The 13,660-nt window shown below is 40.6% G+C and overlaps 3 protein-coding genes across 6 annotated transcripts; all 3 read right to left on the bottom strand.

The window, feature by feature from the left end:
* Nucleotides 1-18: 18 nt before the first annotated feature.
* On the bottom strand, nucleotides 19-1,647 carry LOC18030227 (serine/arginine-rich splicing factor RSZ22). 2 transcript variants are annotated; one of them, XM_006412516.2, is made up of 6 exons: nucleotides 1,502-1,647; nucleotides 1,130-1,237; nucleotides 940-1,028; nucleotides 585-813; nucleotides 327-461; nucleotides 19-171 (listed from the first exon to the last, which is right to left on the bottom strand). In XM_006412516.2, exons 2-6 carry the CDS (start codon nucleotides 1,216-1,218, stop codon nucleotides 135-137), a joined length of 579 nt encoding a protein of 192 aa, XP_006412579.1. In that variant the 5' UTR covers nucleotides 1,219-1,237; nucleotides 1,502-1,647; the 3' UTR covers nucleotides 19-134. The 2 variants fall into 2 exon arrangements, with proteins under 2 accessions (XP_006412579.1, XP_024004606.1); XM_024148838.1 differs by having other exon boundaries at nucleotides 1,130-1,275; nucleotides 1,502-1,628.
* A 355-nt stretch (nucleotides 1,648-2,002) lies between these two features.
* Nucleotides 2,003-11,971, bottom strand: LOC18030228 (early endosome antigen 1). Of its 3 annotated transcripts, XM_006412517.2 has the most exons (10): nucleotides 11,833-11,971; nucleotides 11,361-11,489; nucleotides 10,414-11,086; nucleotides 4,599-10,276; nucleotides 3,715-4,501; nucleotides 2,985-3,640; nucleotides 2,740-2,881; nucleotides 2,557-2,638; nucleotides 2,342-2,461; nucleotides 2,003-2,256 (listed from the first exon to the last, which is right to left on the bottom strand). In XM_006412517.2, the coding sequence occupies exons 2-9, from the start codon at nucleotides 11,409-11,411 to the stop codon at nucleotides 2,359-2,361; spliced, it is 8,172 nt and encodes a 2,723-aa protein (XP_006412580.1). In that variant the 5' UTR covers nucleotides 11,412-11,489; nucleotides 11,833-11,971; the 3' UTR covers nucleotides 2,003-2,256; nucleotides 2,342-2,358. The 3 variants fall into 3 exon arrangements, with proteins under 3 accessions (XP_006412580.1, XP_024004598.1, XP_024004599.1); XM_024148830.1 differs by lacking the exons at nucleotides 11,361-11,489; nucleotides 11,833-11,971 and having other exon boundaries at nucleotides 10,418-10,847; XM_024148831.1 differs by lacking the exons at nucleotides 11,361-11,489; nucleotides 11,833-11,971 and having other exon boundaries at nucleotides 10,427-10,558.
* Nucleotides 11,972-12,316: 345 nt separating this feature from the next.
* On the bottom strand, nucleotides 12,317-13,619 carry LOC18030229. Its single transcript, XM_006412518.2, has 2 exons — nucleotides 13,242-13,619; nucleotides 12,317-12,633 (listed from the first exon to the last, which is right to left on the bottom strand). Exons 1-2 carry the CDS (start codon nucleotides 13,539-13,541, stop codon nucleotides 12,505-12,507), a joined length of 429 nt encoding a protein of 142 aa, XP_006412581.1. The 5' UTR covers nucleotides 13,542-13,619; the 3' UTR covers nucleotides 12,317-12,504.
* Nucleotides 13,620-13,660: the final 41 nt, after the last annotated feature.

Below are 13,660 nucleotides of genomic sequence, written 5' to 3' on the forward strand. Positions count from 1 at the left end.
CCTCGTTTTCTTCATAGCTGACGATTAATTGATCTTCTTAATAATTTCCATTATTCAACCAAAAACATAGTTTCTCATCTATTCAAAAGCTAAGTAGTACTCTCTGATAATCCCCAGTTACGCAGCATAAACTCTCAGCTCCGGCTTCTGCGCCTATCTTTCAGGCCATTTCTGCAGAAACAAGAACAAGCGTTGAATAAGCCAGTGAAAGCATTAGGAATGAATCAAGATGCAACGACCAAACAACGAGAATTTTATTTCCAAGTCAACCATCAAGTCAACAAATGTATAACGAGATAGAGAGATTAGGAAAAACAAGTTTTTACCCATTGACATAAGGCAGCTCCTCACGGCCTCTATACAGAGGAGGTGATCTACTGTAGCTGCGACCACGAGCAGGAGGAGGAGATGGACTGCGGCGCCTTGGAGGAGGAGGAGATCTTGCGCGAGGGCTGTAGCTCCTGAAGCCAGCAAAAAAAAAAAAAACACAGAGATCATCAACCAATCCAGTTCAGACAAGCTAGAACCAATAAAGAAAGAGACACAAAGGGAACCAAATGTAATTTCAAATCAGCAGAACCGACCTCCGTCCATAGCTTGGGCTCCTCCTGTATCTTGGACTGCGACTCCTGCTGCGACGCCTCCCTGTGCCACCACGGTTGCGGCATTCACGTGCAAAGTGACCAGGCTCACCACACTCATAGCACTTCAAATCAGAACCACCACGACCACCACGATCGCCTCCACGGTCACCACCACGGCCGCCTCCACCTCCTCGGTTGTGAGACTGTTCCACCCTCCAGCCATTCTTACCTATCCGTTTCAACCATATCAATGTCAAATCCTAACTTATATGTCATAAGACTAATTAGAACCCCAAAGAGTGTTATCAAGTTCGTAAAGAATAAAGCAAAATCTAATAGATTGTGGATGCATTACCATCTAAATCACGGATGGCATCACGAGCATCCCTAGGATCCTCGAAATCAAGAAAAGCATAGCCAGGTGGTCTACGAGCAACCCAAACACTGCACATGATAATGAACACTAAAGAAATACCAAAAATAGATACTTCACATCAAATAAGTGGATAAAAGAAGAATTTTAGTACCAACTGATCGATTCTCACCTCCTGATAACTCCATAGACACGAAACTCATCCTCGAGTTCACGCTCAGTAACTCGCGGGTCCAAATTCCCCACGTACACACGTGACATTTTGTTCTGTAAAATGTCACTGGCACATGAACTATGGTCAATAAAGCAGACTCTTTTCTAGCAAGAGATTCCAAAATCATAATTCACACAGAATTAATCACTATTGAAACCAAAACATTTCAACACAGATTGAGGAAAGAAGAAAAGGAAACACTAGTAATCTCTCGATCAAGGAATTCATCGTCCAATCGAATTAATCAGATGGGATGAAAATTCACACAAAAAAGTTAGCAAAGAACAAACTTAAGAGCAAGAAGAGAGAAATAAAATTGGCGTCACCTACCTAGTGAGAATAGGCGAAAGCACTCGAGCGGCTCCGAGAGAGGAGAGCAAAGAAGAAGAAAAGAGAGTGTGTTTCGCTTGTCGTGGTGAAACTAGGGTTTCTGAATCTGAAATTGAAGAAATACCTCCAAAGGGGTTTGTAAGCGCGTTAACTTTCTTAATACAAAACAAGGAAAGCCCAAAATTAATCACAGCTACATTAGTTTGGGCCAAAGTATTAGTTGGGTTCAGCAGTGGCGTTTTCAGGCAGTATAAAATTTATATATTTTTTAACAGTTGTACGATAGTCGAACTAGGAATTAAAATCAAGTTTCAAATTCTAATTGTTCTTTTTAAAAAAAAAAAAGAGATTGTGAGGTTTGAAAATGCAACCAAAAAAGGTGAAAAAAACTTAAATTAACTGGAAAGCAAACACAAACAAATATCAAATGATGGACACAGTACCTTCCTCTACTTGGTAATATTCTTATCTTATATCGTTTAATTTTGCGTTGTAAGAATGAAAAAGAAATAGAACATAACAGTAATTTATAGTCTCTGGCTAATCTTTTTCAACAGCTACTACATAGTCTACACTAAACTTCCTTTTTCTTATTCAGTTGTAAAGCCAAGCAGTTTGTGATTCAGATCAATAAAAATGGGTGAAACCACAGTTTGCTTGGTTAATAAAAGCTGAACAATGAATAAAAAGACAAAAAAAAAAACATATAGTGAAACAACACACCACTTTGAGTCCGTGCCATAACGAGAAACCAACTGCGAAAGATAAAATGAAAACACGTATGAAAGCCTAGAAAACTGAAGCTACTGTTCGCTATTGATTTAAGAAAAAGTCACTTACGAAATGAGAAGTTTTGGTTAGACCACGAAAGTAGCCAAAAGAGCATGTAATATCGCCCAGTAAATCATTATGCCTAACCGTAAGGCAGGTTGTCTCATGAGCGTCCTGTCACAAGAGACCCTGAAAAGAAAAAAGAAAAAAAAAGGATCGTTTTAATTAGACCGAAATGAGCAATTTCCAAATCGAATGAGATCGATGGATGTAAAAAGCCTAACCATAAACCATCGATCATGTTAGTCACTGGTCGTGTGAATCTTGGAACGATTCTTGACGTAGAGAGTGATCTGAAACCATGAGCTAAAACGCAAAAACAGAAGAAAAAACACATAACGGGAGTGTTACAAAGAGAATGTGTAGCCGATTAACTAAATGTACAATTAAGGGACTAGTTTAGTTACCTTTATCATCATCTTCTTCTAAGCTATGGCTTTGATCAGCTTGATCTGCATCTATACTAATGGCAACTTGATCGTTATTTCCCTTACGCAAACTCCGGACTTGAGACGGCATCGATGTTCCACTCATCGTCCACTTGTTTATCTGCGATACCGGAAAAAAAAAAAAAAGGAAATCGAATCTGAATGTTATCGTTCCGAGGCAGGATCTGGAAATGGTGAAATCATCCAACAAGCAATGATCTTACCAGAGGTTCCACTTCAACGATCTCTGAAGTCGAGCTTGTTGAGATGCCTGGTTGGGATTCTTTCTCATGTAATATTTTCTCAAGAGTTGCTTCTTTATGTCTGAGCTCAGCCACTCTACTCCTCTCAGCTTCCAGCAAGGAATCCTTGCTTTGTCCGACCAACCGTAATTCTTCTATTTCAGATAGTATATACGCAATCCTTTTCTCAAGTGTCTCCATGTAGCGGTTTACGTGACTGTGACCATCAGTGGAAGGTGAATCTTCTAGACCAAGTAGTGAAGCTATTGTGTCGAACCAAGACAGTACAGTTTGGATCTCTTCTGAATCTCTCTTCGTGTCCATTTGAGAAGCAACAAGAGCCTCATTGGTGCACCTAGTTACTTCTTGTCTTAAGAAAGAAACCTCCGTATCCCGATCTTGCACTTGCTGTTGAAGTTTCTCGATTTCAGCAAGAAGATTTTCAGAGAGATGATGGAGCTCATCGAATTTATCTACAGTAATTGTTAGCTTTTTCGAAATCTTTCCACGAGAAGCTTCAGCTTTCTGCAGATCTAGGTTCTTCTGTTGCACTTCCTGTTCTAATTCTGTAACCCTGTGTTTCAGATCCTCCATCTGAGACTCTTCCTCGTCAAGCGCTTGCATCAATGCCTCAATTTCTGCAGCAAGCAATTATGTATTAGCTATATGTGTGACAGTGGAAAAAAAAAAGGCTTAGATTGGAAAATTTGACCTTGGTCTTTTGCAGCTAGAAGATTACTAAGCGATGTGACCTTCTCCTGTAATTCTAAGTGTGAGGTCTGCCCTTCTTGCAGCTCTTTCACGCTCTCCTTCAAAGAATCCCGTTCCCGCAACAGAATACCCATCTGGTCTTGCATATCACGTATCCGGGCACTTGCAGATTGAAGATCTTCTGCAAAGATCTTAGCACCAGCCTGGGCTTCCTTAATTTGACCCACAAGTTCATTGCACATCCTATCGTTTTGGATATCCTTTTCGTGTAACTCCCTTTGCAAATTGGCAATGATTACCTTCATCTCCTTTTCATTTCTCTCCACAGTCTCAGCATTTGCTACAACAAGCTCTTTAACAGCTGACGATAGCCTATTTACCATGGACCTGACAGAATCCATGGATGAAAAATCCTCTTCTACTTGATGAAGACTAATGTTGTGATTGTCATTTCCAACCAGTTCAGCCTTACGGCCTTCAATTTCCGCCAACACGCTAGAACATGCTCCATGTAGCAATGCAATTCTTTCACCCAAAGCAGCAATTTCTGAGTCTGCTCCCGTTCCAACTGACTTGAAAAAGGTGTCAATACTGTTGGATACAATGTTGACCTGTTCGTTCCATGATGCCCAGTGCTTACTTACATTCTCTTCGAGATGGCTAACATCGGCTACAAACTGATCAAGGTTTCGTGAGAGAGAACCACAAATTTCGGTTATGTTTCCACCACTTGAAATCTCATGCAAGTTGACGTTAGACAAGGCAGCAGTCAAGCGTGAAAAGATTTCCTAAAAAGAAAGGGGAAAAACGAAATTCCGAAACAGTCAGTGGCAGAAAAAACCTTGAAAATATACTATGATAAGCTGTTGAAAGGACCTAAGTTACCTTGTCTACAAAATTCCCTGTACTAAGTTGAGCCCATCCAGACAAATTGGTACCAGTTTGCTTCGCACATGATTCCATATATGCCTTCAGATGATGCAGAAACTCCATATCCATGGTGAAAATATCAGCTAGGCAACTGTTGGTCCCCGCGAGTATTTTCCTCAGAGTCTTCACACTAGTTCCAAATGACAGCAGTTGAGCATATAGCTTCTTCTTTTCTTCATTGATGACCACTGATAAATTTTCATAATGTGATATGGCTTCAACTTTTGCAGCCTCCGCTGAATCCTTCTCTCTGGAAAGTTGCTGAATTTCATATGTAAATTTTGATAGCTCCTCTTGCAAACTATCGTTTCTCTCTTGAACTTCGTTCAACTCAGCAAGTAGCAACTCAGCTGCTCTTCTAGATTTTCTTGATTCCTGCTCAGCAGAAGCCACATCTGTACTCATATTCTGAAACAGTTGCGAGATTCGTTGAAGCTTCAGAACTGGGTCATATCTCTCACCTTCATCACCAATATTGATGCTATTCAATTCGTTCAGTGTCATGCTCAATGTACCACTCCTTTCCTGCAAAATATTTTCTGTTTCTTGCAAATGAGTTTTCAACGATTGGCACTCAGACTCTAGGGCTTCTACCCTCACAGTGTAAAATTCCAACTCCCTAAATTTCTTTTCATTTTCCAAGAGCATTTCGTCTCGGTTGATAATCTCTGATTTCAGGCGACCATGCTCAGCGTTCATCTCCTCAATAGTTTGCTTCAGGCTATCTCTTAGTTGGACCAAAGCTTTCCCTTTCCTGACAGCTACGTTTAACTTCTCTCTTACAGAAGCTGACTTCTCCTCTTCTTGTCTAAGAAACTCCTGCAATTCTATTATTTTCTTATCAAGTGCCTCATTTTCAGCAACCAAGGATTGCTGTTTTTCCATATACAAATCCCTTTCTTCCCTTGTCAGCTTTTGCACATGCAGTGCCTCATCCAGATCTTTTGTTAGGGAAGCTACATCAGGTGTCTCTACTACTGCTATGTCTCTACTTGTTGCTTCCACTATATTAGAATCAGTCAATTCAGAATGGCGCCCATGAGAAGTTGCTTCATGTGTACCCAATGAGTCTCCGCTTCTAACATCAGCATCTGATAGACGAGTTTCACAGATGTTGTCATCTCTTTCGCGTGGCAAATTAGATTTCACCAAGTTTTTATAATAGTCTATCAGCTTTCTCAGAAGTCCATCCAAGGTCTCAGAATTACTTGCTAAAGCCAAATCCTGCAAGCCCAAATCCTGCAAGCCCTCTTCCTGTATGACATCATTAATCATGTACCTCAAATTCAATAGGTCTCTTTCAATAGTCTGAAGGTGTTCCTCATTCCGAAGTTTCTCATCCAAGTTTCCATGCAGATCCTTAACTTGGTTCTGCAGTTTCTCGTTCTCAACTTCAAGGTCAATTGCCCTCGCAGAAAGATTCTCGTGATCCCCATTCAGAGTTTCCAGTCTTTCAGAAAGATTCGCCCTCTCATTATCAACTGACTGAAGATTTGCCTCGACATCGCATACTTGCTTTTGTGAGACTTCCAAATCAGCACTTAGTGACTGACAATAGACTTCAAGGTTATCAATCTTCTGTTGGAGAGTATTCTTGTCATGTGTAGCCTCTGATATTGTCCTTGCAAGCCACTCAATCTTGTTTTCCACTTCCATGGACTTTAGCTGTGGAGGCAGATCAATATTCCCTAGGAGTGCTTCCCATCTCTGAACCAAGTTATTCCTGTGCATCAAGGACTGCTCCAGCATTTCATTCTGTTCAGCCAACCCATAAAACTTCCCCTGGAGCTCCTCGAACTTGATCCTTAAGTCATCCTCAGAATTTGTGCCAGTTTGACCATCCTCCCTCCAGGGTTCCGAGGGAACATATCCCGCACCTCCATCAGAACTCTTCTGATCCCAATCAGAGGGACGCAAAGAGTTGCCGTTAGCTGATCTTGCTAACCACTCAACCTTGTCGAGTATATCCCGAGCATGAAAATGCTCTGGGAGATCCAAATCTTCCAAAATTTCTTCAATCCTATGAAGCAGAGAGTCTTTGAGAAGAAACGATTCTCGAAGGGCAGTAGCTGAGTTTCGGATGTAAGAAAGCTCAGATTCTAATGCCTCCACACGTTCGCCTGCCTCTGTATAGGTTTTGAGTTTTGCTTCGATTTCCTGAAGCCTTGTGTCCTTCAAATTCAATTCCTCTGAGCATCTCTGCAGTTCAGCAGAGGTTTCGGCCAACGACTGCTTGACATTGTCACGCTGAACAATCAAACCTTTTCCTTTTGCAACGGCTATGCTAAGCTTCTCTCTAGTCGATAATAACCTTTGCTCTGATTGTTCAAGTTCATTAGATTTTTCTTGTAACTCAGATCGTAGAGCCACAAGGGACTCCTCTGCCTGTCTTAAATTTTCCCTGAGACCACCCATTTCAGTTTTATGGTGCGGTAAATTCTTCTGGATCTCCATCAGCTCTTTCTCCTTGGCCTCTAACTGTTTTCTGATGAGATTAGCCAAGTCCTCAGCCTCTATAAACTTCTGAACAAGTTGGGAAACCAGAAACTCTACATATGAACAAGGGGATTCAAAAGTAATTCTACCGCTTTCAAGTTCCAGAACACCCTCAACTTTCTCAACTAACTCTCGAAGTGAAGTGGGATCAAGGCTTCGCTGCGTCAGTTCCTCCATATCGTTTGTTTTACTCAACAAGTCCGACTGTAGCTTATCAATCACAGACTGAAGATCGAGCTTCTCGGAAAGAATATTTCGCACAGCCTCCAACAGATTCTCACAATTACCATCGTTGAAAGGATCAGAGACAGATAGATTTTCAACTTTTAGTTTGGCCATCTCCACAGACCCGCATGATTCAGTAATCAGTTTCGTCAAATCAGCATAGACCTTATGCATTGTAGCAATTATAAATTCATTCTTCTCAAGCAGAGTGTTGAAACTCTGCTCCAACTCCTCATATTTGTTTGAGGAGGACTCATGCTTCGCATAAGCAACTTCCAGTTTTTCCTCCAGGTCGTCAATCACCTTTACAGCCATGTAAACAGAACCAGACATACGCCTGGTCAAGTCTAAGCCACCGTGAGCTCCAGCAGTGCTAGATCTGAGTAAACAATCATCAAGTCTCACAACTGCATCACCAAATTCAGACATTGATGATTTCAATTCATGTTCTAGAATCATTGCCCTCTCAGATTCATTCTGCAAGGCCACTAACTGTTCTTCCATTGAGGACAACATGCTACTCAAATCATTCTGTAAGCTTTCCAGCTGAATTTCAAGCTCATAAATTCTCGATATGCCAGCATTCAGCTTCTTGTTGAGCTCCGTGTTTTCTAGACCAATGCTATCATTTCTCAGCTTTAACGATTCACAGAGAAGTTCAAGTTCGTGGTTTTTGTGTTGCAACTCATAAGAATAATTTTTTAGAGCTTCAAACGAAATCTTACTCTCAATGGTACCTGCCTCCAAAAGATTGATGTGATCCTGATGAGATGCAAATTCAACATTAAACTCCTCGAGTCTTTGATTTGTCGCTGTCCTGTCTTCACTTAATTGATTGAATTGTAAATCAGCCTTCCTGACATTCAACACCAATTGTTCAAGCAAGCCTCTCAAATTTCTAATATGCACATTCACAGAAATAGATGCTTCTGACTGATCACCAGTAAACTGTGCTTTTTCAGATTCATGTTCTTCCTGTTGCTGCTTTGACTCAAAAGCCTGAATCAATTTTGATACTGCTGGCGCAGAAGATTTATCGCTCGACTTACTCGATGAAGAATCGGTGAGGATCTGCTTAATTGCCTCTTCAAGGTTCTGAACAATTATCTCCCCTTTCTCCAGATTCTTGTTCAAGGCAGAAAACCCAAAAGAATCGTCCACTACCTCCTCCAAATTTTTATGCTGTGTCTCGGGACTTTGGCAGGTATGATCAAGAAATGGGACATTCTGTTTACCTCTGCTAAATGTTTCAGACATTTCCTGATTGATCAATCCTGAAGGATCTTCGGCACCAATGTCTATCAATCTAGCTTTTTCTACTTCGATGCTGCTACTTAGAGATGTATTTTCTTCAGCCAGTTTATCAAGGCGCGCTGTTGCTTCTCCTAACTCAACTGCTAGATGACTCCGCTTTTCTTGTAAAGTAGATATGTGCTCTTGAAGAGTAAGAAGCTCATGCGTAAGTTTATCATTGTCCTCAACCAACTGTTCCTTTTCCTCTTGAAACTTCAAAAGTTTATTATTCAACAAAGTGTACCCTTCCTTTAGATTGGAATACTCAGACAATAGATAAGTCTCCGAGATAAGGTGTGCACTCAGTTCTTGATGTGCTTTCTCATTTTCTTCTGTGCGATGTAGGTTATCCTCTTCAAGCTTAGTCTGCTGGCCTTTCAGTAAAGAAAGCGTCTCCCTTAGGTTTGAATTTTCCACTTCTTGCAAGGTGACCAAAGTCTTGAAATTTTCCAATTCTTCCTGTAACTTCGCTGCCTCGCCCAATACATTATGTTTTTCCTCGACAAGATTTATCTTCTCATCTGTCAATGGACCAATAGTTTTTTCCAATTTCTCAACTTCTGCCTTTAGTATGGTCGCTGAGTTCTTGCAACTGCTTAACTCAGATGAAAGATGCTTAATCTCATAGTTCTTGGATTCTCTTTCTTCAAGAAGCTCCTTTTTCTCATCATTCCAAGCAGAAATAATTGCAACCAACGTATCATTCTCCACCTGAAGATTGATGAACTTTTCTTTTGCCTCAGATAGATCCAATAGGGACTTTTCTAGACTAAGCTGCAACCCATTCATCTTAGCAGTGAAATCCTCCACTTGTGCCTCTGTAGCAAGAAGCTGGTTTTCAAGCTTCATATTTGAGCTTGTGGCAGCATAAAGTTTAGACTGGCACTCTGATAGTTCCTCCACAAGAGAATTATTCCTCTCTGTTACTGCATTATATGACGCACGAAGCTGCGACATTTCAGCCACCAATTGGTTATGTTGATGATCAAAGTCGTTTTGTAGATGAGATTGTTCTGTGAGTTGCACATGGAGTATATTTTCCATGGTACTCGTAACAGTCAGTTCTTCTCTTAATCGCTCCAACGGAGTTGTTCCTGGCTCAGTACTGGAAGCAGCCTCTCTTGCGTTGCACAAAACTTGATATTCATCTTGACTAAGGCCCTGTACAATATCAATAAGCTGTAAGAAGCCAACTGAGCTGCCTTCATGAACATGAGGAGCAGCAATTTCTCCAGATTGATTCAATGTGTCCATTTCACGAGGTTCGTCATGGCTCAAAAATCCAGATATACTGACGCCCTCAGGTAATTGCAGCTGACTAGCCACATCTGCAACAGAGCTTTGCTCAGGTTCAGCTGACGACAAGTGATCTCTATTATTATGAAAACCAATAGATGTTTCTGGTTTCTCTTCTGTATTCTCTGAAGCTTCCCCAGTCTGTTGGCTTCTAACTTCGCCATTTACTCCTACTGGTTCAACTGAATCAACTGTAACTGAGGGTCCCTCTGAATAATGAGAAGTAGACGCAGATGAATCCACAATCGCTGGATAGCTTATTTGCGTTTCTTCAGTTACAATCCTATCCTCCTTGTGTGAACCATCGTCTTCCCGCATTTCCCCTACCCAGAAACAAATGAAAATTGAATTATACATCAAAAGGCCGCACGCAATTGACCTAATCTCTCTACCCCTATAAAAGAGCAAGCAATAAAGAAAATTACTGAAGAGAGAAGCATGAAGAGAAGGAGAGAACAACCTACATCAGTTACCTGATCTCCCCTTGCACGAATCAAGGAAACATCAGGAATAAACTCATGCAGAGAGGATGGCTGATGCGGCGTTTCCACATTCCCAGACCCACTTTCAGCTTCAACTCCTTCCCCCTCCGCTAAGTTTGCAGAAACAGGAAAATTTCCTTCAACACTAATAGATGCATCGTCATGTGTAACTCCCATCTGAGTGTCTGCAGGTTCAGATGTCAAATCAACTGTGCCAGCTACTCCACTGTCGATACTCTTCACATTCTCTTCTTCAGTGGATAACGAAATACTTACATCCTTTTCAGAATTCCCTACTTCTTTCTTAAGTTCAGCTCCAGTATTAGAAGTTGCTGAGGTGTTTCCTGGCTGAAGTGTATCAGTTTCTGATGATGAACCATGGACTGAAACATACTCGTGAGCTGATGCATTTGCAGAAGTTTGAGGAGAATCAACAACCTCGTCACCAATATTCAGATGAGATGTAGATCCTCCTGCAGCCACATTTGACGGAGCTTCTGCCTCGTTACAGACAGCACTTGTTTCAGGTTTACGCTCATGCTTCTCAGATTTACTAGATTTTTTGGAGGATTTTCCTTGGCTTGTACTGCCCTTGGGGTCCTTTTTATGATCAGTGCTTTTGTCAGCCTTCTTTTGACGAAATTGTTGAAGCTGAAATGAAGTTAAGAAACATAACAATTAACAAAGGGAATACAAGCAATCAAATATAGCATGTTATAAAAAAAACAGGCTATTAATTGTTCCTTCTAAACTATGAACTTAACCGAAAAGCTGGCATAACGGAAACCTTTCCTACTCGTCTGCTAGTATTCAAGAAGGAAATGAAACATAGTAGAAGCCTCTCTCTTCCTACTAACATTTGAATATAATAAAGCAAAATTTACCCAAATTCTGAAGAGGTAGGCTTAAGGAAAGTGACACTAACCTTCTGGCGCCCAGCAGCGAGTGGATCAGCACGGTTCTTTTTCTTGTCCATTCGATTCACTCAGTTTATGTTCCCAAAATGACTCTTCGTGGATCAACAACAAGTCTGGATCAACATGGTTCGTACTTTCTGATGACGCAGAATGCAACAGCAAAAAAAAAAGGCAGCTAATTTTACAAACTTGTATGAATGAAATCACAGAGCACCAAAAGCAGCTAATTATCCCTCCTTTTTGGAACAACACAAATCAAAACCAAATAAATAGGCTTGCGCATAAAAAGTAACAAAATTAGACCCAGATCGTGCGGCAACTAAACGGAAACCAATCTCCAGATTCAATAGAAATTCACACACCAATCAAAAACAAACACAAGCTAAATCCAAACCTATCCAAATACAGCAATAAGAGATCAAGTTTCACAGATAAATTCGATAATACGCTAAAAATTCCCGAAACTGAGCTAAACCATACCCTCGATCGGTCGGACAGAGGGAGACTGAAATCGACTTGTTCGTCGCGTCGTTAATTCTCTTTGGACGTAGACAATTTGCTTGAAAACCTATGCGTCGCTCTTTCCTTAGATCTAACGCAAATTGCCTTTAGCTGGTGTGTTCTGTTCGTTTGAAAATGAAAGGAAAAAAAAAATAAAAACTGTGGAATAAAAACGCGACGCGATTTAACCTCACACAGACGTCGATTTGAAGAGAAGAGAAGGGAAAGAGAAAAATTCTTACACACTACTTCAAAAGTTCAAAACCAATCCGGTAAAAGAAAACTCAAATTGGGCCTCAAAGCCCAATTCATAACCCATTCGAAGCTGATAACAAAGATACCCTTCTACTTCTTCCATAACTACAAATTTGCCGCAGAAGAAAGCTCGGGACACAAGAAGTGGAACAGAATCTGCTAAAAACTTGAAGTATGTCATTGTTTCAGCTCTATGAAATAGTTGTCATAAGGCAATTGCTTTTTTTTTTTCATAAATATGATCAAATGGTATTGTAATTTTCAGTAACTACAACTATAAATGGGACCAGGAAGGCTACAACAAGCTTACATCCTTATACAAACACAACATAGTACACAGTCATCGGATCTTGGAAGAATCTCTTTAAGAAGAAGTTTTCATATTTATGTGTTTATTTAAACTTCACGTTTAGGCCGTTTACGAGTTCGTTGAAGCACGGGTTCTTTAATCAAATCATCCAGTGAGGTTTCACCTTTAGCATTTTCTCCATCTTCTGCTGCTTTTATCGCTTGGTTCAACGCAATCTGCAGAAAGAAGAATCATATATGCTCTTAGTTTTACAGACCATATGGATCAGTCAGCTTTTTTACAGCTCCTTGTGTACTAGTGATTATTATTAACACTGTAGGCGAGAAAAGCAGAGACTTTCTGTTGTAAGTGATTTATCACAGAGATTGCATTTTGTTAGAATGCAATGGACTAAGAGGATGTGACTCTCTCTTATTTTCTAAGAGAAGCATATGCAGCATTTCTCAATCGTATCATGCTTTATTAACATAAATTGAAGAACTTTAACAAAAGTATAACTAATTTAGACCCAAATTCAAAAGTTACTACTACTGAATAGTTTTTTAAATCATTGTTTCCACCAATTTCTCCGTTTAAATTTCGTTTTTTCTGTTCCAGAAATACTTACAAGCTACAACAAGCTTTGCCTTCTACACCACATTCTCAAATCCTAGAACTAGCACACTGAAACAAGCGTCACTTTATTCCGAAACAGAGATAAAACATAGACCTAAAAGAACCTACCACACAAATAAGGTAAAAACCAGACGAAAATCGAATCTTGAGTTAGAACAGACTAATAAGAGGTATTATAAATTTTTTTGTGTGGAAACGACGATCTTACATCTTCAAGGAAATCTTCGTCGAGCTTATCAGCGATTTTGATAGAAGTGAAGACGGTGGCGGCGATAAGAGTAGCGGGAATGGCGAACGCAAGCAAGTAGCTACTCGTACTTGGCCCTGCTCGCGCCACGACGGAACAGTCTTTGATTCTCCGTGTAAGACATAATCCCCCGGCTCCGCCTACTCCATCGCCACATCCATCGAGAAAATTTTTAGCCGGCGGCGGAAATAACGGCTGAGAAAACGCCGAGAAGGCCGTTTGTTTGGGTTGCATAGGGATAGAGACGAAGAGTCTCGCCATGATTTTTTTTTTTTTTTTTGGTTCTTTTGATTTTGGAAACCAACGATTGGCAAGGCAAGCAAACAAGGATAATCATTTTGGGTCGGGTAATAATCACACCGACTCGACCCGACCCGATC

The sequence above is a fragment of the Eutrema salsugineum genome, unplaced genomic scaffold (assembly GCF_000478725.1).
Source record: "Eutrema salsugineum unplaced genomic scaffold, Eutsalg1_0 scaffold_1, whole genome shotgun sequence".
NCBI lineage: Eukaryota > Viridiplantae > Streptophyta > Magnoliopsida > Brassicales > Brassicaceae > Eutrema > Eutrema salsugineum.

Bases quoted from the DNA above. Each gene is read 5' to 3' on its own strand.
- LOC18030228 (XM_006412517.2), bottom strand. From the start codon at position 11,411: ATGGACAAGAAAAAGAACCGTGCTGATCCACTCGCTGCTGGGCGCCAG. The intron at 11,087-11,360 runs GTTAGTGTCACT...ACTTCATTTCAG, and splicing joins TCGCTGCTGGGCGCCAGAAG to CTTCAACAATTTCGTCAAAA. The intron at 4,502-4,598 runs GTAACTTAGGTC...CTTTCTTTTTAG, and splicing joins CAGGGAATTTTGTAGACAAG to GAAATCTTTTCACGCTTGAC.
- LOC18030227 (XM_006412516.2), bottom strand. From the start codon at position 1,218: ATGTCACGTGTGTACGTGGGGAATTTGGACCCGCGAGTTACTGAGCGT. The intron at 814-939 runs GTAATGCATCCA...TGAAACGGATAG, and splicing joins TGCCATCCGTGATTTAGATG to GTAAGAATGGCTGGAGGGTG. The intron at 172-326 runs GTAAAAACTTGT...TTGTTTCTGCAG, and splicing joins GAGCTGCCTTATGTCAATGG to AAATGGCCTGAAAGATAGGC.
- LOC18030229 (XM_006412518.2), bottom strand. From the start codon at position 13,541: ATGGCGAGACTCTTCGTCTCTATCCCTATGCAACCCAAACAAACGGCC. The intron at 12,634-13,241 runs GTAAGATCGTCG...TTCTTTCTGCAG, and splicing joins ACGAAGATTTCCTTGAAGAT to ATTGCGTTGAACCAAGCGAT.